Consider the following 26,574-nt stretch of genomic DNA (forward strand, 5'->3'; position numbering starts at 1 on the left):
CAGATGGGGAGCATACTTTACTATCATTGTTCTGGAATCATGATTGATTATTTCACTGATCAGAATTCTTACTCTTTCAAAATTTGTCTTTATAATTTTTTTGTTGTTATAATCTCATTGACTTCTTACTTGGACTAGTCCTATAAGTCATTGAATTGGTTTCTTCCCCAGTCTACCTTATATACCTGAAGCCTGAACAAGCTTCTTTAAGTAGCTGGATGGTATAGTAGTAGCAGCTGGCTGACATAGGGGATTAGAGTACAGGACATGGAGTGAGTTTTAATTCTACCTCAAACACTGATTAGCCGTGTGATACTAGGAAAGCTGTGCCTCAGCTTCCTCATCTGGAAAAGGAACGTTTTAGACTCATGACCTCTAAGGTTCTTTCCAATTCTAAATTTATGATCTTTTATCCTAAGCACAGATCTCATCATGTCAGTCTCCTATTCAGAAGGTTCCTCACTTCCTGTTAGATAAAGTTCAAATTGCTTGGCCTGAAAGACCTCCATGATCTCACTCCAACTTAACTTTCCAGTCTTTCCCCAAATGTTTGTCTTTATGCATCCTGTGCTCTAGGCAAATTTCAGAGTATGCCAGTCTCCTGGGCATACCATTCCTCAATGCACATAATTAGTGCTTAATAAATATTATTGACTTCAGTTAAATGTTTGTAAATTATTAGGTGAGAGTCTTAATTGGATAACAACCACTAAAATAGCTGGGAGCAGAGAAAAGGTTAAAGAGGAGAAATTTAAGCTGACCATGAACTTGGACTGGTGAGATGAAAAGGCTATGTCAATGGACAGAACAATTATAAATAATACACTTACGTGACTGACTGGAAGTCTGCTGGGGGATCACGGAAGGCCTTGAATGAGAAGAGTGATACAGTAAGAGCGAGGCATTGTTCAAAGACATGGCATCTGTCTTTCTTTCCCCCTCCTGTCATAATCTTATCTCATAGTTTGGTGTAGTGGAAACAATATTTGGCTAAGAGTCAAGGGAAAAAAGTGGGTTCTGTCATCATCTTTGTCATCAACTGTATGAACTTGGGTTTAACCCTTTAATCCCCCTTAGTCTTAATTATTGCGACTATCAATTCAGAGAAATTGATGACTCAGTCGGTAAGTTCTCTCATCAATCTATTATCTATGATTTACAACAAATCACAGACTTTACAGCAAATGATTTGTTTTATGATTTACAACAAATATCTGCCCCAATTTTCCAACCATGGACAATGATGAGAATTTCATTCTTTGACAGTAATCCTGTGGAGAAAAAAAAGACACTTCTAGATTATCATCCCTTCCAGAAGACAGAATTTCTCTCTCTCTCTCTCTCTCCCTTTCTCTCTCTCTTTCTCTCTTCCTTTCTCTCCCTCTCCCTTTCTCTCTCTCTCTCTCTTTCTCTCTCTCTCCCTCTCTCTCCTCCTTCCTTCACCTTCTTCTATCTGTATATCTATCTACTAACCCACATGTCCTACTGCACTCATGATAGTCCCACCTCTTAAGGAAGATATCACCCTAAACATCAAGTCCATCGTCTTCACAGAACTGGCCATTGTAACATTCAGTTGTGGTAGAATAAGTGCTGCTTTGGGGATCAGAACAAATTTTTTTTTTTAATAAGGCTTTTCAGTTGCCTATTTGAGTTACTCTAACAATGAAATGGAAACCAGCTTACCTACATCAGAGAATAAACCTACTGTACAGGTAGAATTAACAAGATGCACTATTTGCATGACCCTAAAGGGGTAGCAGGGTCAGCACAGCAGGAAAATATACATACACATACATATACATATATATGTGTATATGTCTGTGTGTATATACACACATATGTGTATATATGCACAAACACATATCTATCCATCTATTTATCTAATAGTAACCTGGATCTATTCCTTTCTGAGTTGGCTCAGAGAGAAGATAAATGCTGGACCTGGTGTCAGGCAGACCTGAGTTCAAATCCAGCCTCAGATACTTCCTTGCTGTGTGACCCTGAGCAAGTCACTTAGCCTCTGTTAGGATCAGTTTTCTTATCTGTAAAATGGATATCTGCTTTCCAGAATTGTTGTAAGAATAAAATGAAATAATATTTGTAAAGTGCCTTGCCAATTTCAAAGCAATATACAAATGCCAGCTATTTTTATTGTTGTTACTGAGACACATGCGGTTTGTCGGGGTCTGGAGGAGAACTAGAATCCACTGGAGAGAAGGGTTGTTTTTGATGTTCCCTGAAGAAGGAATAACAGCTTGTGTTTATTTAGCACTTTAAGATTTGCAAAGTGCTTTTCTTGTGTTATTGCATTTTCTCCTCACAACTATGTGAGTAAGTGCTATTATTATGTCCATTTTTCAGATGAGGAAATTGAGGCTGAAACTAGTACAGAGTCACACAGTTAAGTGAGTGTCTAAGGCAGGGAAAGGAAAACTCATCCTAACTGTCAAAGCATGAGTGAACGGTCTCATCAGTTTTTTTTTTTTTGGTTAGGTTAAATAAAATATATTCTGCATTTGATTTCTTATTAAACCAAAATATTAACCACTTGAAGGGAAACTGAGGGCCCTTTGGGGGATGATGATCATAAGGGAAATTATGGATGAGGTCCAAAAGATTTTGTGAGAGACTCTTCACTATTTCTCTCTATCTCTCTCATCTCTGACCAAGATTATACCCAGATCCAGGTATCACAGTCTAGAAGGCTGCTGATTCATAGCTTCCTTATGTATTCCTTGGCAGCCAAGATAACGGGCTTTAGAATATAAAGTGTAGGGGAAGATCTTATCCTGCCAGAAGCTCATAAGATCCTTGAAGGAAGGAACTATTTCATCAAATAGTTCTGTTGCATTCTGGTGATGCTTAGTATAATTCTGGGAACATAAGAAATACTGTAGAATTGGATTGTTGTCTTCTAAATAAATTGCTTTCAAGAAGTTTTGACTATGTTCCAATTGCAGCTATTAAAAGACTAGAGAGTAGCTGGCATGGCAGACCCACATGCGAAAAGGAGAGTGAGAAGAGTTCCATTCCTTTCCACCGAAGGTCTCAGAAAATCATGGTTCGATCTAGTAGTGACAGCAGCTACACCCCTGCCTCCTCTGTTGGAAACAGTAGCAACAGTAGCCCACAGCAGCCTTCAGACTCAGAGCCAAGAGCTGCGGGTGTGAATGTCCCAGTGACCCAGGAGCCGGCTTTGTTGCTTCCATCTTCAAGAACCAGTCCAGAGAGCCAAACTTCAGTGGGGACTGAGGAGTGCCACCCACCCTTGAAAGTCAAGAAATCCTTTGAGATTCTGGTTAGAAAGCCCACGTCTTCCAAGCCCAAACCTCCTCCCAGAAAATACTTTAAAACAGATGCAGCCACCAGTGATCAGCAGCAGAGCCTTGATGGGAAAGAGATTTCAGTATCAGTTGAACAAATGTCTCCAGCTAAGGACCAAGTAAGATGTTACTGTATTAATATCCACTAAGTGTTTACCATAAGTGAAGCACTGATGATCTGCAACACCATCAGATCTTCTAATCAGACTAATAGATCTTAAAGATTTCAACCTCTCTCAGAGCTTTTCTTAGTATGTAATCAGAAATGAGCTTTTCATTTCAGTCTTAGTTTAGATGAGTATGTTTGGAACTTGGTGGATCTAGCAAGTACAGTCTTTCTTTCTTGACAGCTCTTAAGATGCTATAAAAAAGCTTGGATATCATTTTCTTCATGCCTCTCATTTTATAGATGGAGGAAACTTAGGCCAAGTTAGTACAGGTTTCATCCTGCAGACCTCACAGCAATCTCCCTGATATTTTGAACCATATGCAAATTGAATGCATAGATAGCCATTAACACCTACCTTCCATTGATAGTATAAGCCCAAAAGTACTAGAATGGCAGGAGACCTCAGTGAGCTTTGTCACAAACTATTTTTAGATCTCAAATTTTACATCTGTAGAATGAGAGAATTGGGATAGACAACTTTTAGGATTCTGTTCTCAAAATGTTCTAAAAGAAATTAAGCATTTCATCAGCCATACAATAATTTACCTCTGGCTATGTCTACTTTAAAAACATTTGCCAATAGAAATGATGGAGATTTTTTTGTTACAGATATAAACTCTTTTTCTTCTGTAATAGTTTGGAAGTGCAGATGTCTGCACCCTGAAAGTACACTGTCCTCTATTGTAGGACTATGAGAACATTCTAAACAATTACTCCAGGTTCATTCTAAGCCTTGGGATTCTATAGTCAGGCTAGAAATAGTAACAATAGTAAAGTTGATGTAACTCTAAATATTTTGTGTTTGGCCCAAACCAACAATTACATCAGTATAGGGAACTCATGGTGAATGAACTTGTTTCCCAAAGAACATTCACTGTTTTGTGATTTGTCATTTAGAGAATTGTCCAAGGCACCGAGAGGCTGCTAAATGACTAGAACAGGGTCAGCCAGACGGTATGTATTAGATATAGTACTTGAACGTAGCTCTCCTTGACTTCAAGCATGGTTATCCAGCTGCTTAGTAACTATATTTTGGTGAGAGAAGATGCTATAATCATTTCTAAGTGGTGGTAGCAGTTTTTTGTATTTAAAAATCCAAGCACATGTGAAGAACATCCGGTCATTCTAAAGGCAGAACCAAAAGGACATCAACATTGAGACATCACTCAATTTAATTTAGGAATGATTCTCAAACTAAGGATAGGCTAGATGAGTGTAGGCAAGTTTGGCCATCGGGTTGATTGGGTTAAGTAATCATTACCCTTGTTAGGGGATAGGGAAAGGGACTCGATCTAGACTTTCATTAGTATGAGGACTCTACCTCTACCCAGGCAGGTTGAAGCCTTGTCTGAAACTTATTCTCTTGCAAAGTTGCCTAGATTGTAGATGTGTTAAATAAATTGTTCAAGGTCAGTAGGGGTCAGAAGCAGAACTTGAAACCAGGTCCATTTTCCTTTTGAGTCTGGCTCTCTATTCATTATATACATTGCCTCCACCTAAGTTATAAGGATAATAAAGGGTGCTTAAAAGGCCATTTAAGATCATAGGATCCCAGCTCTAAAGCTAGAAAGGATTTCAGGGGTCATCCGGTCCCTCATTTATAGATGAAGAATCTGAGGCCTGTGTCCTCTGCCTCCAGAGCCAGACCTCTTAGGTGAAAAGACACAGATACTCAGTCCACCTTCCTTTTGATCTGTTAAGGGTGAAAGTGGAGCAAAGAACATGTATCTATGGGAGGCTGGTGAGGGACTTATTTTTCAGAAGGGGAGTCTTGCATTGTTCCCTAGGTCAAGCCTGAGGTAAATGAATCAACTTCGGACAATGCCTATGTATGTGGTCAGGAAGTTCAGCACTCAGAGGGTCAGAGACATGAGCAGAAGCTAGTCTTCAGCTATACCATTAAGACTATGCCAATGGTATTTATTCTGATTCATGGGGATGGGGCATCTAACTGTTCTAACCTACTACCCAGGTCTTTCATGCTTCTCAGGCGCACTATAAGTCTTAAGGAGAAAATGTGATATCTTATCTTTTTATGTCCTTATTGCCTCTCCTTATGGAATTGAATTCCTTAAAGATTGGAAATGTTTCATTTTTCCCTAACTTGGCATTGAGTAAATGGTAATTGATTGATTAATGTTCATTTAGATGGGTATGAACATTTTGGGCAACTGGGATCATGGAGAGTCAGACACGATTGAAATAACTGAACAAGTTGGGTTATGAAGAGAGAACCAGACCTCTGAGGAACCTTATATAAGGCTATCTAGCCCAACTCTTCATTTTACAGATGAGGAAACTGAGGCCCAGGGAGGTTAAGTGACTGGCTGGACCAAGGTCATATAGAAAGTTAGTGCCAGATATAGGATTTGAAACCTTAAGTGTTTTGGAATTAGAATTTGGGAGAAAGAAAAAAAAGCCTATTGAACAAAGAAACAAACCGAGCTATTTGCAGTACTGTGAGAGCCTGAAATCTTGAAGAGGAAGGGGAACTCAGGTTGCTAAAAAGGAAGTTGAGTTCCTCAAAGAGCAGGATGTGGTTGCTTTTATACTTAGCTAATGAATTACTTACTGTACTTCTTCCTTTTTTTTTTTAAATGGATGTCATTTATCTTTGTGACTGAGAGCCTAGGGCAGCAGAGGGCAAAACTTAACGAGATTTTTAGTTGCCAGGCTGTAAAGGCACAGGTTAGAAAATAGCATACAAGGGGGCAGTAGCGCGCACTCTTCATGGACCTTAAGATCACCTTTTTGGTGGCCCTGGGAACAGAACAGGAAGTGAAGGAACTGTGCTAACTGCTGATGCATAACCGCTTAAGTGAAAGTCCTTGAGTAGGCATGAGCTGATGCTGCTGGAGGGCACAGTTTGACTAATCGCCTCTTTTCAGCAGGATAAAAACAATGAGGCTCCTACTTAAGGAGCTGGGGAAATATTCTCAGCAACAAAAGCAAAGAAAACTTCTCTGAAAACTTCTCTCTTTAAATTGAAACCCAAATTAAATTGAGTTTAGAAGGCTGAGTAAGGTTACCCCAAAGAGTCTGTCAAGAAACAAAATAGATGGCAGATGTGTTGGGTATAAGCAACCAGGGAAGGAACCAGCAAGTCTCCCTAGCAGTCATTTTACTCTGGTGAATGTACTTTGCCACATGAGCATGACAAGTACTTGTCTGATTATGGAAGACCTCTCCAGAATGCAGCAGGTTAGGTTACAGAGATAGTACAGAGAGAGTTGGCCAATAAAGTGTTTGGGTACATAGCATCTTTACATTTCTTTTCTTTTATGATTAATTGTGATATCTTCTGAAGGATAGAATATTCCATTAAAAGTAGCATACTTTTAGGTGTTTCATGTTCTGTGGAAATATATCTGCCAATCCTAGATGGAGAGCTAGAAATGAACTTTCAGGTCATCCAGTCACATGATCATAAATCAAGAGTTAGAAGGGACCTTGCAGGTCACCTAGTACAACATTTAATTTTAGAGATGTGAAAAGTGAAATGCAGCAGGGTTAAGTGATTTGCCCATAGTCACACAGGTGGAAGTGACAGACCCAGCAACTGAACCCAGATCCTCTGAACATGGAGCTGGTGTTACACAGGTATTGTGCCCTCTATGATGCTCCATTATCTTTATGACCATTATCTTGGTGGAAATTCAATTAGTCTTTCTAAATTCATCATTTTAGGATAGGCTGGCACCACTTACGTTTAGTTTTGTCTATTTTTAATTTAAATTAATTTTTTTTCTATTTACACATTGCCTTTGGAACTCCATTAAGATCATAGATTTAGAAATGGAAAGGATCTTAAAAGTCATTCATGCCAACTTCCTTCATTTTGTCGATGAGGAAATAGAGACCCAGACAGGTTTGGGGACTTTCCCAGGTCACATAGCTAGTAAATATCTAGGGTCTTCCTCTCCCAAATTGATTCTTCTATAAAGGCAAACTAGGCAATGTTTTGCCCTCATTCTTACCTGTCCTTTAATTACTGAATGGGTGTTGCCTCATACGTAGTGAGACCAGAGAAAGACCCTAGCTTAAAAAGCCCAAGGTCTCTCTTGGGCCAGCTGGGGTCATCGCCAATTTTCCTGACCTGTGTCTTGTCACTGGACTCCAGTGTCCCTGGAGGTGAGAGTGAGGCTGATGACTTTATGCAGCTCTGCCTCATTTAAATACAATTCACCTGTAAGTCAAGACATCATCCTCTTGGTGGCATCTTGATGACCAGCAACATCTGAGATCTTCTCAGCCCCAAATCCCTGCTCCATCTACTATATTATCTTGCCTCTATATACCATGTGAAGGGCTATTGTCTGTCTAGATACTTCCTTTGAGGTGATTTATATTCCAAGGCCTTGTATGGTACCAGTTTAGTACCTCATTGGAGTAATTTCCTCTGCCTTCGTGGTCTTGTCAACTTAAAGAAAGCCCAAAGGACCATGCAGCAATTAAACTTTTAAATGAGTAGAACACAAAGGAAAGAGCACCTTTGAATAGTATTTTAATTTGCAAAATGTTGGGGAGTTATTTCAATGATGTCTTTCTCAGATGGTAATCTGTTCTCAGCATGCACAGATCAGAGACATAAAATTCAATACAAGGTGGAAGACACAAAGCACTGACTTAATTGCTTCCTCTGAGGAGCAGAGCAGGTGACAAGAGGCGGTCCAGGAAACAGGCTGCTGCCCCAGCTGCTGAGCGTTGGGGACCATCAAGCAGGCAGGAATCATGAACTCATGAGTAAATAAGAATCCTCTTGACCTTTTCCTTGAAACCTAAGAAAACAGTTTTTAGGCTTTCCTCCTGAATGCTATCCCCAAAAGTACAGCAACTACCTGCCCTGCTCTACCTCACCCCCCAATTCTCTACCTGAGGCCCTGTGAAATCCTTTTCTTTGACTTTTAGTGCATTATAAGCTTTGCCTTTAATTTAATTTTGTGATAAACCAACTTTCCACAAACTAACTGGTTAGAAAAAATATGATAGTTTCTGCACTGAAATTCTTTTTAAAGCAACAGGAAATCAATGCCACAAGTTTGGTGGGTCCAGTGACTGTAACCCATTTTAGTCCTGCACAAACGCATAGGAAGAAATGTCATTAAACTCTTTCTACCATGCCCACCCCCACCCCTCACCACCAAGTACTTGAAGTGGCTCATTGTGAAGCTGTTAAACAATTTTTTATTTAAAGCAAAAGCCTGTGCATTACTTAAGATTTATGCTGAGGATAAAATCAAGAACACAAAGATGGCTTGTGCCCATAGCAATTCTTACCATTTATAGCATGGCGTTTTGACAGACTATATTTCCTGTTTACACCACAGGAAGTGGGAAACCTGCAGCTACTGGGAAAGAAAACTGTTATAACTCTGAGTGAAGTCCCATCTTGTTCAGAATCAAGACTTTCTGTTCAAGTGGAGGGTGCTGAGGCTCTTGCCTCAACCCCAGCAGGGTCAGAGCAAGCGAATGTATCCAGGACAGGTATGTTTGGATTTTAAATGCTTTTAGATGCTTCTCAATGTGCAACATCTGTCTGGGGGATGGATGTATTTGTGAGTTGTGAAAATGAACCTGAAAAGTTTGACTCTAAAACTTGAGCGGAAGTCAGATAGTCATTTTGTGTATTTGTGTGTGCATTAGCCTCCCTTAAGGATGTGTCAGAGGGCAGGGTTTGAACCGGGAGCTTCCTGACTTTTATGCCATCTCTCTATCCACTACATTATACTGCTTCTCCTCTTAAACATTAGCAGATGAAAATTCATCTCCTTCTCCTCCTCCTTCTTCTCTTCTCTTCTCATCTCTTCTCTTCTCTTCTCTTCTCTCCTCTCCTCTCCTCTTCTCTTCTCTTCTCTTCTCTTCTCTTCTCTTCTCTTCTCTTCTCTTCTCTTCTCTTCTCTCCTCTCCTCTCCTCTCCTCTCCTCTCCTCTCCTCTTCTCTTCTCTTCTCTTCTCTTCTCTTCTCTTCTCTTCTCTTCTCTTCTCTTCTCTTCTCTTCTCTTTTCTCCTCTTCTTTTCTCTTCTCTTCTCTTCTCTTCTCTTCTCTTCTCTTCTCTTCTCTTCTCTTCTCTTCTCCTTCCCTCTATCTCTCTGTCTCTCTCTGTCTCTCTGTCTCTGTCTCTGTCTCTGTCTCTGTCTCTGTCTCTGTCTCTGTCTCTCTCTCTCTCACACACACACACACACACACACACACACATCTCTGTGGGAAACTCTTAGTAAGGAAACTCCCTCCACTAATGCAGATTAACAACTCATCTGCAACTTATACTTTTGGAGAGTTGACTTGGGACACACAACTAGAATGTGTTAGGATGTTTAACATTTGAACCCATGTCTTCCAGACTCCCAGATCAACCACTCTATCCATTATGCCATGCTTCCTCTCATCCAACAGGGATAATGTGAAGCAATAGTGTGGGAAATAACACTGAGAAGGGGACTATGCACATTGTTTCGGTTCAAGAATGATGTGCTAACTAGCTTCATTTCATTTCCTATGCAATTATCCAATGACACTCTACGAGGCATCATCATGGTGCCTTAGCATCTATTTTTTATAGCTTTATAACTAAAAAAAAAAAAGATTTGAGATGAGATATATATACATGTATATACATACATATATGTGTGTGCATGTGTGTCATAGGTTTGAAGGTAATACTATTGGAAATTATGGGAAGCTGTATTTAAAATAACAGAGTTGTTAAATTCACATGCCCATCATTATTTCACAGTATGAGAACATGGTGTTAGAAGATGTAAAACCTATTCTCTAGAAGGCCTTAAGTCTATGATATATAAAAAGTATTCTAGATCAGAGAAAGCATGTAACTGGATGACGTATCTACAGATACCTCACCACAAGGTTGTTATCAAGTAATGGAGAATACTTTGGATCAAAAACAGTCTTAGAGAAAGGTACTTTTGAAATTCTCAGTGTTCAAAAGAAAAAATCTTCTATAGGAATTAGGAATTCCACCAAAAAAGCTGCTGAGTTCAAACTCATCCCCAGATACTAATTGTGCAACCCTTCATGTTTCAAAATGTCAGTTTTTTCATTTGTAAAGTGGAGATAATAATATCTGTGGGCCTTACCTGAGAAGGTTGTTTGGAGGCTCAGATAAGATAATGCATACTGTTACCGCTTTCACATCATGGAGGGTTAGGGAGTCTGGAAAATTTACATAAAATTTTTTGTCTCTCCTTTCATACCAGAGAAGGTCTGAATGATATGGTATTGAAAGATAAAATATGTGAATATTATACAATACTATACATATATTCTATGCATTTTTGAGTTTCTACACCTTTTTTGTGTCATCCACTGGCCTTTGCATGTCATCTGCAACTTTTGCAAAACTCCCAGAAAATTTCTATTAAATTTCTTGTGCTGACCCTGTGATGTATCAAAACCACGTTGCGATGTAGAAGAGATACAATTTACAAAGTACTTTATAGTACAAAGTGCTATACAAACTGTGAGGTGCTGTGCAAATGTTCATTAACTCTTGCTATTAGAAGACAGCGGGGCTTTTACAAAGAGGAATATTTCCTTCTAAAGGTAATCATGAATATACATATTCCCCCAGCATGTAGGAGGCGTAATCCCCCTCCCCTCTTGCACTACCTCAGTCTCTGGGGAGGGGAAGAAGACTATTTTTATAGCTTAATTTAGTTCCCAAAGAGCCCAGTCCCAGTTCACATTCCCAAACCTCCCTCGGGGTTGATTCCCAGGTACCCTCATATTACAAATGGGGCAGCTGAGCCCCGGAGAAGTGGAGTGGTTCTCTCAACGTCACATAGCTCGTCAGTAGCAGTATCTGTAAATAGAATCCAGGTCTCCTAATTCTGAATTCCATGATCTTTTGACATCATTTGTAAAAGCAGCCATGAAAATTAGCTTCTGTTATTTATAGTTTGTTGCAGAGGAAAGAATAATGGATTTGGAGACAGAAGGCCTGGGCCTGCCTGTGATCCTGGCTGTGCTACTTAGTGTCTGTGTGACCCTAGGCAAGTCATTCTTCCATCTAGGCCGTATTATATTTTCTTATTTTTTTAAATTCCAAGAAAGACATTATCCACTCATTTTTCTCAAATTCATTATTCTTATAAGCAGGGTATCAATAACAACAATAAGGTCTAAAATAACAATAATAGCTAGCATTTATATTGCACCTTATAATTTGCAAAGCACTTTACATGGACAATTTTAATTGTTGTTCACAACAGCCCTGTGAAGTAGATGTTAATATACTCTCCATTGTATGGATGAGTAAACTGAAGCTGATGGAGATTAAGTGACTTGCCCAGGGTTGTACAGATAGATAGTATCTTTGAGGCAGGATTCAAACTCACTTATTCCTAAATCCAATTCCACCATTGTATTATATGCTACCACCTAGCTAAGTCTAACCACAACCGTAACTAGTGTGAGAAATTATTTCTGTGTTATATTTAATAATTAATTATTGAATAAGAACCAATAAGTTCCTCATCCAGAAAGCAACCAGTGTGGGAAATCTCTTTTAGAGATTTATGAAGACCAAGATCTAATCAGACAGTAAAAGAAATTCTAATTTTAGACTAATGGGTGCATTCCTGCTCTTTGGGTTTACTCTGATAGGTCTGGGGAAATGTGGATCCTCCCTTTTGTCAGACAAGTCATATGGAAATTGATGTCTCTTTGACTAAGAGTTGGGTGGCACAGGTCATGTACCCCAAGACGCTCATTTCCATTGTGAAAATCGATCAGAGTTGATTGCCACCCCTCAAGAACACCTGTTTCTGAAGGGTATATAAACTGTGAGCCCACCGCCATGAGGGGTCTTTGATCTAAGAGAGCCAAATAGCTATTGTTTTATTATAACATGCTGGCCTTAATAATAAAATGATTAAATTATCCAGAAATTATGTCTCTCAATCCTTTTTAATTGTCACATTAGTATGGTTGAATAGATAGAGCACTGGAATGGAGTCAGGAAGGCTTGAATTCAAATGCTACTCTGTGCATTTAATACCTATGTGACCCTGGGCAAGTACCTGCATCCCAAATTTTACTCATTTGTAAAATGAGGATATTGGACCAGATGACCCTTGAGGTTCCTATAACTCGAACTGTGTGAAATAATCAAAATTAGCATGTTTGAAGTCAGAGTTGTCTCTGACTTTTAATTAATAATGAAGTCATCTAAACCCATTATCTTTTAAAAATAGAATTAAAAGCTGAATGCTGAAAGGAAATGTTAAATGTTTAAGAGTGAAAGGAATGTAATTTAATTTTTGAATTATTTTACTAGGAGCCAGTGGGGTATTGCCAAAAGATCACTCTGCTCAGAATAGGGAGATCAGGAATCTATTTATGACTCCTTTTGCAGCTGTCTGGGAGGTCTCTGATCCTCAAATTCTTTACCTATTAAATCAAAAGGTTGCTTTGGACAATCTCTAAGGTTCCTTCTACCTCCAAAGTGCTTTGATTCTGTGAAGTTAATACTTAGGGTTTCTAAATTCAAATACTAACTCACATACTTTCTACCTGTGTGATCCTGGGCAAATCACAACTTCTGTCAGTCTCAGTTTTCTTATCTGTAAAATGGGAATAATAATAGCCCCTATCTCCCAGGGCTGTTGTGAGGATCCAATTAAATACTATTTGTAAAGGGCTTAGCACAGTGACTGGCATATGATAGGCACTTAACAAATGTTCTCTTCCTTTTCTCTTTCCCTTTCTCCCTTAGAATCAATTACATCTGGCTGGGAGTTAGATGACAGTGGCTCTAACCAACAGCATCAACCTTCCATGTACCAGATATGACCAATTACCCTCATTTTCAGCTATTTCCTTACCATTATAAATATGATCTTTATAACTAGCCTATTCTCATATAGAGGTATAAACTTCAAGTTCTTTTTTTTCCTTTGTTTCTTAGGTGCCATCTCACTAGTGAAGCATCCTTTACTTAGAAGACAAGCCCGGGTAGATTACAGCTTTGACACTACTGTGGAAGATCCCTGGGTCCGAATTTCAGATTGCATCAAAAATTTATTTAGCCCCACCATGAGTGAAGAGCATAGTCACTTAGATCTCAGGTCTAATGTCAATTCCAGTGAAGAAAACCGCAAATGTAGTCTCTCTGATGGCGTGTTACAGAAGCTTGAAACTGCAGGTGATGTATCCAAAGGCTACAAAGCTGAAGAAAATGGCAATGTGAAGAAAGGCCCTCCAGTAGCTCCCAAACCAGCCTGGTTTCGTCAGAGCTTGAAAGGACTAAGGAATCGATCTGGAACCACAGAGCCTAAAACACTACCAGATCAAAGCACTCCTGCCCAACCCACTCCCACTCTGAGGGAGCGCTCCCTGTTCCCAGGCAGAGCATCATCCATCAAACAAAGGATCAGTTCTTTTGAGACATTCAGTACTTCTCAACCCCCAGAGAAAGGAAGCCAGAGACTGGTTCCAAAGCTCTCCCTCTCAGAGAGAGAAAGATCTAGTAAACAAGAAGCAGGAGTTCCTACTGGTGTCTTCTCTCAAGGTACCCACCATACTACTGAGCAGCAGACTCCACCTGCAAAGACCCCTTTGCCCCTGGACTCACATGCTATTTCAGTTCCCAAGGACCCGGACTTGTCTGATTCACCCCCACCAGCACGTCCATCCAGCCCTCAGGAAAGCCACAACACTGACAGTGATCTCTTGAGTCTGCTCCAGGCAAAGATCACAGAATCACAGTGCCTCCTTGTGAATAATGCTCCAATCCAGAGAGCTCGGAGCTTCCCCCTGACCACGCATCAAGCTTGTGAGATGAAGGCAACCGAGGAGAAATCTAGCAAGCTCTACTCCATTAGCAGCCAGGTGTCATCAGCCTTAATGAAATCTTTCCTCTGCCTTCCTGCATCTCCAGTCTCCTGTGGACACAGTCCATGGAACCCTCGGGAAACATCATCTCCAACGTCTGTGGAAGATATGAGGGCTGTCAGTCCTTCACATGAAAATTCTTCTTTGGACATGGGATTTTCACTGAAGTAAGCCATTTAGACTACTTCTTCCATGCCTCTTAACAGGTTATGGGTCACAGGAATTTCTACTGCAAAGCATATGTTCTAGTGAACTCTGTTCAACCCTGGTTCTATTCAAAAGATAGTTATTTCCATCATCAGATTATGAGTCTAGACTTTGAGCAGACTGGTTGATGAACTAGAATCTAAGGACATTTCTTGGAACTTCTTACACTCCTGGGAAAATAGTTAAAATGAGTCAGGGAGAATTTCCATATAGCAGCTACTCTATATTAGAAGAGCCTTGATCAGAGATGTTCCCTGTTTAAAACATTTACCCAAAGACTGGATCTTAACTGAGTTTGCTTTGTAGGATTATAGGTAGGATTTAGATCTGGAAGGGGCTTTAGAGAACATTTAACTGTCTCATTTTACAGAAAAAGAAAACTAAGGACCAGATAAGTGCTGCTATTTGTCCAAGGTTATACAAATAATTCTTCCTCCCCTCCCGTCTCCTCTCTTCCCCTTCACTTCCCTTCCCTCCTCTCTAAAAGGCTCTCACATTTAATGTCCACTAAGCAAGTTTTATCATTTTTCAGTCCCATATGACTTACTTGGGCAGGTATAGACTATAGATAGCATCAATTGCAGTCTTCCAAAATCTCATAGTCCATGGTGGAATGTTCATCTCACAGTAAATTATTGTTCTCTCTTGTCCCACTAACATGAAAGCCTTTCTGAGCTGAGAGACTATTCTGAGGGTCTGACAGAGAATGAGGACACAGAGGAGGGTAGCAACTCTCCTCAGTCTACATGTGGATCTGGACAGTCTGTCATCTCTCTACTTACTCGGGAAGAATTAAAGAAGCTCATAGAGGAAGTAAAGGCACTAGATGAGGCAACATTAAAGGTATGTGTCCTTTCTAAGCCTTAATTCTTAACCATGAAATAGCTTTGTAATGTATTATTTTCCCTGAAGTGATCTAATAGTAAAGATTCTACAAATCATAGTTCAGTGAATTTGATTGAGTGCAGGCAAACTTGCAGCAGTTTTTTTTAATATTTATTTTTAAGACTTTTTAAAAATTGATTTCCAAATTTTCTTTTCCTCTTTCCAGTCCCTGTCCCATCGATTGAGAGGGCAAACAATATATCAACTATACAAGTGAAATCACGTAAAACATATTTCCATATTAGCCATGTTGCCAAAAAAAGTAAGAAACATAAAGTGAGAAATTTATACTTCAGTTTGCACTCAGAGTTCATCCGTTCTCTTTTTGGAGGTGATAACATTTTTCATCATGAGTCCTTCAGAATTGTCTTTCACCATTGTATTGATCAGCGTAGCTAAATCTTTCACAGTTGATCATCGTTACAATAATGCTGTTACTATGTATAACGTTCTCCTGGTTCTATTCATTTCACTTTGTATCAGTTCATATATGTCTTCTCAGGTTTTCTGAAACCATTCTCTTATCATTTCTTATAACATGATAGTATTCAATCACAATCATGTATCATAACTTTTTCAGCCATTCCCTGATTACTGAGTATTCCTCCAATTTCCAATTCTTTGCCATCACCAAAAGTTCAACTATGAATATTTTTATACATATGGGTATTTTTCCTTTTTCTTTGATCTCTTTGGAATAATAGATCAATAGATATGCAATTACATACCTATAACAAGTCTCATATGTCAAACCATTGTCCATGCCTGTAGCTTCCATGTAGTGTTGAAAGTACACCTTAGGATTACTGAATCCTAAGTACTACATGGTGATTTATGTTTTGAAGGGACACTGGGACAATCCTCTGTCTCATAATGTTTTCCCCAACCTCTCTGAAATTCCACAAGTAGAGATTCATTCCTTTGGATGTTTGATGGCATTTTAGGTTTTCTAGATGTTCCTGTTATAGTGAAAATATTCCACGTAAGACTAATAGCCCTTATCTGTTAACATAGATTAGATAGAGGAGCAAAAAAAAAAGTGGGAGGAGGAAGCTAGAAAAGACAAATTTGCTCTCTGTTTTATTTATTTTGTTTGTTTTTATTTTAGATCAAGCCTCTATTTCTTTTGGCTAAAGATTAGCTTTGCTATTTCACAATGTTACCTACAACTGGTCACTTTGTCTGACCATGTTGTTGAGCATGTTGTCCCACATGCTTCCCTCATTCAAATCCACTCCTCTGTGAAAACAGATTAAAATTATTGGGTAACAAACACAGAGATCAAAGGAACCTTTCAGCTGATCAAATATCTCTCAAGCAAGAGTTATTCTTGGGATCCAATAACTTCAAGATCACAAGATCAGAGATTTAGAACTAGGAAGGGTCCTCAGAGATTGCAATTATAATGATCATTTAAGAAAACAAGCTGACAGTGAGAGACCTGCTAGCTAAAGTCCCTTATAGGTAGCCAATGACAGAGTGCATAGGATGACTTCTTTCCATCTCACCATGTGATTGATGCCTCTGGTAGTTCATTAATAGAAGTAAGAAATCTCCATGTTGAAAAGGACCTTAAAGTTCATCTATTTCATTTCTAGTTGTATAATCATTGTGGTGGTAATAGCAGCTCCTCACATTCATAGAGCACATTCCTATTACGAAGTGCTCTCTCTGAAACAACCTGTGATCTACGACCCTTAGCTATATTCTATTTATCCGCTCTAACTGCTTCTTGTGATGAATGGGGATGCTGAGGCTCATAGAGTTGAAGATGTGGTCAAGATCACTTAGTTTGTGAATACTTTTTGATACTCAGTGAGCGTTTTTAACATGCTATGAAATAGACTAGATTTTCATACTCCTAACAGTGCTCTTTCTGTTCTACTTCACTATTATGGTACCCTAAGAAGAACATGTAAATCTAGGATCCAGAAGTCTGCCTCAGAGTGGGGAGCTTTGTCCTGGGTAGAACCCTGTGTTCTGAGATGCTGGTGTCCATATAGTGATAGAGTACATGGTGTATGAGTAATAGAAAAATGGTAGAACCATAGAATGTTCAATCTGGAAAGGGCCTTGGAGATAATACTCTTCATCATTTTATAGATGAGGAAACTGAGGTCAAGAGAAAAAAGGTCCTTACCTTGCCAATATCACACAGTTAATCAGGAGGCAGAATAGAGACCTAAACTCAGGCTTCATGATTACAAGGCCAATGTTCTTTACATGCAGCAAAAGGTTTTATAAGAGAGAGGGAGAGAGAGAGAGAGAGAGAGAGAGAGAGAGAGAGAGAGAGAGAGAGAGAGAGAGAGAGAGAGAGAGAGAACAAACTTACTCACGTATACAAGTATATATAGAAAAGTGGCAACTCTTTGCATTTACTGATGTGAAATCCATTATTCTATCTTGTCTGAGAAATTATAATCCACTGTGCTCTGAGATAAAATTCATACTCTCAGTCAAAATAGAAGCACTATGGGAAATTTTAGTCAGAAGATTTTATATTTGGTTAGTGGCAGGTTCAGGGAAACAAATGTAAATGAATATAACTAACCTAAAAGAAGCTAATATAAAGAGGGAACAATCAGATTCTGCTGGGGGAAGAGCAGGGAAGTCTTCATGGATCAGACATCTTCTGAGTTGGACTTTGAAGGAAAAGAAAGTCTTGGAATGGTGGGATCATTGAATTTAGGGCTGGAAAAGACCTTGGTGGATCTTGTTTAAACCTCTTATTGTATAGGTGAGGAAACTGAGGCCCAGTGAGGGGAGAGCAGCTTGCCTAAGGTAACCAATAAGTGGCTTAGACTACTCATTCAAATGCATTTAAATATGTTTTAATATTTTCTTTCCATAGCAATTTGACAGCATTCATGTTACCATTTTGCATAAGGAGGAAGGGGCTGGCCTTGGATTCAGTTTAGCAGGAGGAGTTGATCTGGAAAACAAAGCAATCACAGTAAGTTGTCATAGTTTCTGGCCACAGTTCAGGCCTCTGGGAGTTTGGACAGAGGCTACTTAGTGAGTTGAACGTGAATGGAGAGGCAGAAAACCTTGCTAAGAAAGGAGTCATTTCTGCCCACCAATAGAGCAGATGTTTACAATGTCAGCTAAGCCCCCCACCCCACCCCACCCCAGGTGAAGCCTCTGGTTCCAGGTCTTCTGGGGACTGGAGATTCTGAGGTTACCTTGCTATCTGCTAATCTCAGATGCCTTTCCACATTTAAACCATACTAAATATTAATACGTGCCCTGCCCACCTCGTAGAATTGTGGTGAGGAAAGTGCCTTATAAACCCTAAAGTACTGCATAGATGTAAGTGAGCATTATTTGGGGACGAAAAAGATGAACAAACACTTTGTTTCATCTTTAACTCCAGACATCTACCAATGTGATAGAGTTGCACTGTGACAAAATGATCAGATTGCATGGATTTTTTTTAGGATGGGATTTTCTTTGTTCTCATGCATTGGTCTTTGTTTTTGGTGTTATATTCAGGTTCACCGAGTATTTCCCAATGGACTAGCCTTTCAAGAAGGGACCATACAGAAAGGAGATGAGGTCCTTTCCATTAATGGGAAATCTCTTAAAGGCACCACACATAATGAAGCCTTGGCCATCATCCGCCAAGCTCGAGACCCAAAGCAAGCTGTTATTGTTACTAGGAAAATGCAGGAAGATGAGACAGGATTGAATTCTTCCATTGAGTCTGCATCTTCAGCAAACAGTGAAGTTTCCACAGAAGCAAGTAAGTTTTCCTCACTTTCTGATGCCCATAGATACCATGGCACCTCATAAACCTTTGCTTCCTTCCCTACACTGTAGCCAAGAGCTCTTTTTCCCCAAAGGTTTGGTGCCTGGTCATGGGACTACTTAGGAAAAACAATGGTTCATGTGTATTGGGGAACTCAAGATATTCAGGAAATTTTGTACTTTATGAGCATCCTATTTGTTATCCCTTAAGGGTCAAGTAACAGTAGTAGTAGCATCAGGTATCTGTGTAGGATTCCGAAGTCTGACATGGTACCTTTTGGTCTAGACCAAGGGTTCTTCACCTTTTTGCATTTTGGCCTACTTGGGCAGTATAATGAGGCCTATGAATGTCTTCTCAGAATGATGTTTCTAAATTTATGTAATAAAATACATAGGATTACAAAGAAAACTAATTATGGTGAAATAAAATTATCATGTTCAATGGGGGTATTTCAGGCTCAGAATACCTCTCTTGCTCTGGGCCTCATTGCCCACTTAGCTGTCTTTCTGGCCCAAACCCACAATCACACCCTGATGTCTGGGACACCCAGCAATGGAAGGAAAGACTCTGCAAACCCAGCTTTACACATTCCAGAGTCATTATCAACAAGAAATGCTGTAACATCATCATCCATGGGAAACTTTGAAGAGGCAAGTTTAAACACTTGAGAGAGAGAGAGAAGGTGATACCACACCTAAAGTCAGGGCAGAAGGCAAGTGCAGGCTGGGTGGAAGAGCTCACATCTCTTGGGTGGAAGATCCCATAGCTCTGCACTCTTCATATAACATGATGCATTATGTTTATCTCTGCTGTATCTCCCTTCTAAATTATGAACTCCAGGAAGGCAGAAACCATGTGTTTTTTAGTTTTTCTGTCTCTCTTAATGGAGATACAGTATGGGATAGTGAATAATGAGCTGACAAATTCCAGACAACACAAGATTTTAGCTGACCTTCTTTTGGTTAATAAATAAGGACATGCTTCCCAATAGCCAACTGTGATCCAAGTTATCACATTTTGCTTCAAGAATGACTTTGTTTCAGGCTTAAGACTACTCTATATTAATATTTATAGATTCCTCTGCTTTGAGGAAGTGACCCATTTCTACTTACATTCACATATGAAATCTGATTTCCATTCCTACCACTGTCCATGGTTCTAAGTCACCTCCTAATCACTTTGACTCTCTGAAGTATTTCACCCTAATAAATGTAAACCACATCCCCCATACACCTAATTTTTTTCTCAAGTAAAGGCATTTATTCTGGGTAGCACACCAAGTAGGCTCCTTCTTAAGGGAGGTAGCTCCCAGCCAGGATAAGCTAGGGATTTTATAGAGGAAAACCTGCTACCACACACCTTTTAGAAATTCTTCTTCTCCTTTTGCCTCTATAAAATTATTTTATTCTGGTTCATCTCTTGACTCTTTGACTGTTTAATCTGGTCCTGTTCCTTCTGGCTACAAAGTCAGGGAATTCTTCAAATCCCAGGCATTATTATTCCTCTGATTTGCTCTTCTTACTCTCCTCAAATGAGATTATTTTCTCACTCTGTGGACTTAATTTTATTTGCAAATTTTGCAATGATATTCCTTGGATTCTCTTCTATTCTCTCACCCACCAGGTGGATCTCTCTAGTGCCTTTGTGCCATGGTAAAAAGAAGTATTGGCCTGTATAATTGGATGCTTTGCTCATATAGTTGGAAGTTTAGCATTTTCATAGATAATCTCCATAAATTCTGTGAATGGGATAAAGAACACCTCCTCCTATTTCTTCTCTTTCCAATTTTTCCTGAAAAACCATACCGGAGTATCTAGTTTATTCATCCCCACGGGGAGCACCTAGAAAGAAACCGGACCTCATGGCAACATTCCAAAATAATGGAACACAGAATGACAGAAACAACATTTAATTAATATAGATGGAGAATTTTATTCCAAGTTAGAATCAGACAATTTTAAAGCTGAAAGACATATTAAAGATTATCAAGTGACTAGATCCTAGTCTAATCCCCTCATTTCTCTGATAAGGAAATTGAAGTTTAGAGAGATAAACTAACTTGTCTAGAGTCACACATCTAATGGCAAAACCAGGATTAGAACTCAGGCTTAATAAGTCCTTGGGAATAAAACTTCTTTTAACTATGTTAGTCTGAGAACAGAGGGAAGTCTGTTCTATTTTACCTCTTCGTCAGAGGCACAATTTCTAGCTGAAGTATACCACGGACTGGCAAAGACATACCACCAAGGCATTTGCAAGAGGAAGAAGGGACATGCAGTAGCTATATACAGTCACTCTTGGGTGCCGAAACATCTAGAAAGAGGTGGGAGCAACCTTTGCTTGTCAAAAGGAGGCTGACTTTTTTGTGAGGACAGGAAATGATTGACCTTAAGGAAAAAAAAATTAGCTGAATGTAATGATTGATTGATTATATGGGGCAGGGAGATGAAAGGGAAGGAACTTGCATAAGGAAGAGTATGATAGTATCAAGATAAATAAGGTAGTTAGATTATGTGGGAAAAAAAGGAGGAGAGAGAGAAGCAGCTATTTTGGAGGGAAAAAGAGGAATTCAGTCCTAGACATGTTAAGTTTTAGGAAGAACTTACAACTCTATTGCTGATGTGTGACTCTGTGTCCCATCCAGGCCTCTTGGAAATTTTACACTTGAACCTGGGTGATATGTTAAGGCCAGAAATGGAGCTTTAGGGAGTTCACTATGTAGCAAAACAGACTTGTGACTGAACAGTAGAGTGGGTGCTTTAAATTGTAGGCTGGTAATTCTCGTAGCACTTAAGGACACACCTTGCCCTACTCTCCCATGCTGCAGCTGGCACAATAACTGCCAGGCAAGAGAAAAGCAAACTAGAAACAAAAACCTTCTGATTACTGTGTTTGATGCTGATAGGAGTAAATTTGGAATAAAACAAACAGAGAGGGAGACTAGATTTGCATTCTTCTATTGCATTCAAAGCACTCCTGAAAACACTACGTGTGGCTTTTAATAGCTTTTTGTTGTTTGCACTGAACAGTGTACACTCATTTCTTTGTTAGCACAATAGCCCTAAGAAGGTCTATTTGGCTGGTGTTCAAGAATACTGTGTGAAGCCTTAGAAAAGTGCCTTTTAAATTGTTGCAAAAGAAACTCAACTCACTAAGAAGCTTGTTGGCCTTAATTGGGGCAGCCTTACTCCTCTGGAGGCAGGGAAATGAAGTAGATGCTGATAAACAGGTTATATGAGTCCCTTTAGCTACTCAGGGAATATTCTGTCAATGAGGTAATTTTTGGACTTGACCTAGCACATGCACAGACTCTGATCATTCAAATTACATTTAAAGAGAAGTTGTATCATGACATGACAAAATGCCAGGACAAAAGTATAGCCTCTTTAACTGTTTCCTCTATAAAGTCTTTCAGTGATTGAATTTCTTGCTGTCTATGTTACTGACTGTGGGAATCTGAAGTCTATTCTAAGTCAGGTCAGAAACAATTAATTTCTTGTAGTTCAGAGATTCTAAACAGCTTTGTGCATCAGGATCTTCTTTGGTAGGTTGGTAAAATATTATCGAAGCCTTAGAATATTTTTGTCTGCATAAAATAAAAATGCATAAGATAATAAAGGAAGCCAATTACCCTGAAGCAAGATATCATTTCTCTCCACCCCCACTTCAGGTTCAAAGACCCTCTGAAATCTGCCCTTGGGGTGGAGCCCAGGTCAAGATCCCCTCTTCTAATCTCTTTAGAAATGTGGTTTTGTTAGGCTTTGTCTTAAACATGGATATCATTCCTTTTTCATCCACTCCTGTGGTTTTAAGTTTGTTAGGATTTCATCAGTATGGGATCTGGGGTGGGAGAGGAGGTATGGAATTTCTTCTTATCTACTTGATGCTGATGGAGTAATTTTGGAAGAAAACAGGCTGACAGAGGAAGAATAGATTTGCCTGAGTTTCTTCTACTCCGTTCACAGCACTCCTAAAAACACTACAAGTTTTAGGAGAGTTGTCTAGGAAACTAAGAATTTAATTAAATTTATTTTATTTTTAATTTATAGAATAAAACAACCATTTCCATAACATAGTACAATAAAAAAGATGATTGCATAGTTTTTCTAGAGTCACAAAGCCAGTATGTGTCAGAGGAAGAACTGAACTGAGACCTTTTTTGGTTCTCATTCTCTCTCTCTCTCTCTCTCTCTCTCTCTCTCTCTCTCTCTCTCTCTGTCCAGTGCACCACAGGGTTTCCATTATCACATGACTTCATTTACCACCTGCATATGGATGTCTCCTACATTTCTAGCTCCAGTCCTGATCACTACCTTGAGTTTCAGTCTTTTATTTCCATCTCTACTGGGATGTCCCATTGAAATTTTCAACTCAACATTTTCTTATTCTCCATAACCCAATGTCCCTCCTGACCTCAAAAAACCAACATTGAACCAACCAAACAAATAACAATAAAACCGTTACAATTGAACACTTTTCTAATGTCCTTATTTCTGTTGACCAGGACCAAAAACGTCAATCAGAGTCACTCGGATGCAAGACCAATGCATCCTTTTTGTCTCTGTTCTCTCTATCACAGCCCACAACCAGTCACCCTTTACAAAGGCTTATTAATTTATGTCTGTAATATCACTCAAGCACATCTCTTCCTTTCTAGTCTATTTGATGCTGAAACTAGCTCATACTGACTTCAAGGAAAGGACATTGATAAATTTTCAGCATGTGCATATGCACCTTGCAAATATTACAGATCAGGGTTTGTTTATCATTTTGTTAATTGTCTAGCCTTAAGAAAGTGATGGAGAAAATACTAATAATGCAGATTAAATCTAAAAGTATCCAGCTACTTTTTTTTTCAGAAAATCTGAGTTCAAATACCACCTCAAACATTTGCTAGCCATATGACTGTGGCAAACCACTTAACCCCCTAGAACTTCTCAATTCTCTGTTCTGTAAAAGGGGAATAACAGTAAGACCTACCTTACACAGCTGTTGTGAGAATCCAATGAGATAATATGTGCGCAGCTTTGAATACCATATATGACTGGTGAACCACTGTCACCATCTGCAAACAGAGGTTGTCCCCTGAAATAGACCCTGATTGTTCTTTCTGCCTCAACCCTTTCCCCACCTCCAGTCTCTCCTCCCCCAAATCAATGCTGTCACTAAACTGGCAGGTCTGACCATGTCATACACACATCCCCACTCTTCAGCTCAACAAACTCTGGTGGCTCCCTAATTACTTCTAGAATCTAATATGAAGTCATATTTGGCATTTCAAATTTTTCACAACCTGGATCCTTCTTACTTTTCTAGCATTATATAACAGCAAGAACCCCAGCAGACACAGGAGGGCCTGCTGTACAGGTTCTTAGATCTGCTTTTCTAAAAGGAAAGCAACTTTTGAGGGGTCAACAATCACTTTAATAAAGCACATATATTATTCACTTAGTTCAGAAACCCTGAACTTCAAAGAAAATACAAACAGAGAAATAAATACCGACAGGCAGGGCTTCCTGACAATAAGTAATACCTACATCACAGATCAACAGACAGATCCAACTGTCTGCCCATTACATACATAGTTACCAGACAGAGAAGCACCAATACCTGGGGTTTCAAAGCTGGGGGAGCTCCTTATCAGCTATCCAGAGTTTCATCTGGCCAAACAAACACTTCCAATGAGTAAGCCCCACAAAAAACCTTACCTCAGAGCTTACATACACTTTTCAGAACCAGAAGGCATCACAACCCTTGAGAACCAGTGCCTCATTAGAAATTAACAAAAAGTGTGGGCCTCCCTACAAAACAAATCTCCCCCAATCAAGTTTCCCTTGATGAGCAGGCCCATAAATGGGTGTGGAAGATCTTTAACTCTAATTAACTTAATTAACATTACACATTATTGTACATATTACTCTTCCTTCCACATGCTTCAGTCAAGCCATATAGGCCTTCTTGCCATCCCTCACACATGATGATCTGTCTCTCATATCTGTGCCTTTGCCCTTGTTGCCCTCAATGGTTGGACTGTTCTCCCTCCTCACTGCCATCTCTTGGAGACTCTGTTTCCCCTCAAGACTGCTCAAGTGCCTGCCCCTTCTGGTTCTTGGTTCCCCCTTCCCTCTCAGCTGCTAGGGCCCTCCTTCTCACCACCTTTCCACCCCAAGTTGCACTGTATCTGTTTTGTATGTGTTTGCAGGTACTACCTGGGTATGCACATATGTGTATTTATAAACATATAAATGTGTATTTATACACATACCTAGGTAGTATACATAAACACAAGCAAAGCAGATACACACAGCATATATTGTTTACCCAATTAGAATGTAAATTCCTTGAGGCTCAGAACTACCCCGCTTTGGCCTTTGTATTGCTGACACTGTGCTTAATAAAACTTCCTGGTGGATTGATTGCTAACCATGAACCCAATGCCCTGCATTGGGTCCTTTTCTCTTCTTACTCTATTCTATTTCATATGGTGATCTCTTCAGTTCACAACTCTCTCTCACCCCTCCTTTGCCAGATCCAATTAGTTGCCAGTTCCCGTAGTTTCTACCTCCATAATATCTCCTATATGTCCCCTCTTCTCATCTCTGACACTGCCACTACCCTGATGCAGGCCCTCATCACCTCATACCTAAACTCTTTCAATAGCCTGCTGTTCGTTCTCTGTCACTCCAGCCCATCCTCCTTTCACTCACCAGCATAATCTTCTGAAAGCACAATCCCTCATGTCACACGCCCTCTTCCAAGCCTACTCCCTACACTCAATAAATTTCTGTGGCCCCCTATTACCTAAAGGATCAAATATAAAATTCTCTGGCTTAGAAAGCCCCCTATAAACAGGCTCTTTTCTCCTGGTCCAGTCTTTTTATACCTCCCTTCCTTTCCCCAACATCTATTGTGCAATTTAATAACACCATCCTCCTTACTATTCCTCACCTATGATTCTATCTCTTGACTCCAAGTGTTTTCACTAGCCTCAATTCCTAATATCTAGGTAGGACTTTCACTCCTGTTTTCACCTCCAAGCTTCCCCATCTTCCTTCAAGTGTTAGCTAAAGTGTTACCTTATGCAAGAAACCTTACTCAATCCCTCTAAATAGTAAAGATTTCCCTCCTGAGTTTATTTCTAATTTATCCTGTATATATTTTGCTTCTATATAGTCATTTACATATTCTCTCCCCCATTAGATTGTGAGTTTTTTGTGAAAAGGAATTGTCTTTTCTTTTTCTTTGTATCTCCAGTGCTTACCATAGTAACCGGCACAGAGTAGATGCTTAATAAATGCTAGTCAACTGAGTGATTAAGAAGCCCAGCTATTTGGAATGTAGGAATATGTTGGTAGATAAATTGGTAGACTAAATTCAAAAACATGTAG

At 39.5% G+C, this 26,574-nt stretch overlaps 1 protein-coding gene across 1 annotated transcript in view; it reads left to right on the forward strand.

Annotated features, from left to right (window-relative positions):
• IL16 (interleukin 16) overlaps window positions 1-26,574 on the forward strand; it is a 172,427-nt gene that overhangs the window by 140,530 nt on the left and 5,323 nt on the right. Inside the window, exons 12-17 of the mRNA XM_072619270.1 lie at window positions 2,964-3,445; window positions 8,823-8,979; window positions 13,421-14,513; window positions 15,219-15,396; window positions 18,290-18,391; window positions 18,931-19,180. Coding sequence (XP_072475371.1) covers window positions 2,964-3,445; window positions 8,823-8,979; window positions 13,421-14,513; window positions 15,219-15,396; window positions 18,290-18,391; window positions 18,931-19,180 — 2,262 coding nt within the window. The remainder of the gene's footprint in view (window positions 1-2,963; window positions 3,446-8,822; window positions 8,980-13,420; window positions 14,514-15,218; window positions 15,397-18,289; window positions 18,392-18,930; window positions 19,181-26,574) is intronic.

Source organism: Notamacropus eugenii, chromosome 1 (genome assembly GCF_028372415.1).
Source record: "Notamacropus eugenii isolate mMacEug1 chromosome 1, mMacEug1.pri_v2, whole genome shotgun sequence".
Taxonomy (NCBI): Eukaryota; Metazoa; Chordata; class Mammalia; order Diprotodontia; family Macropodidae; genus Notamacropus; species Notamacropus eugenii.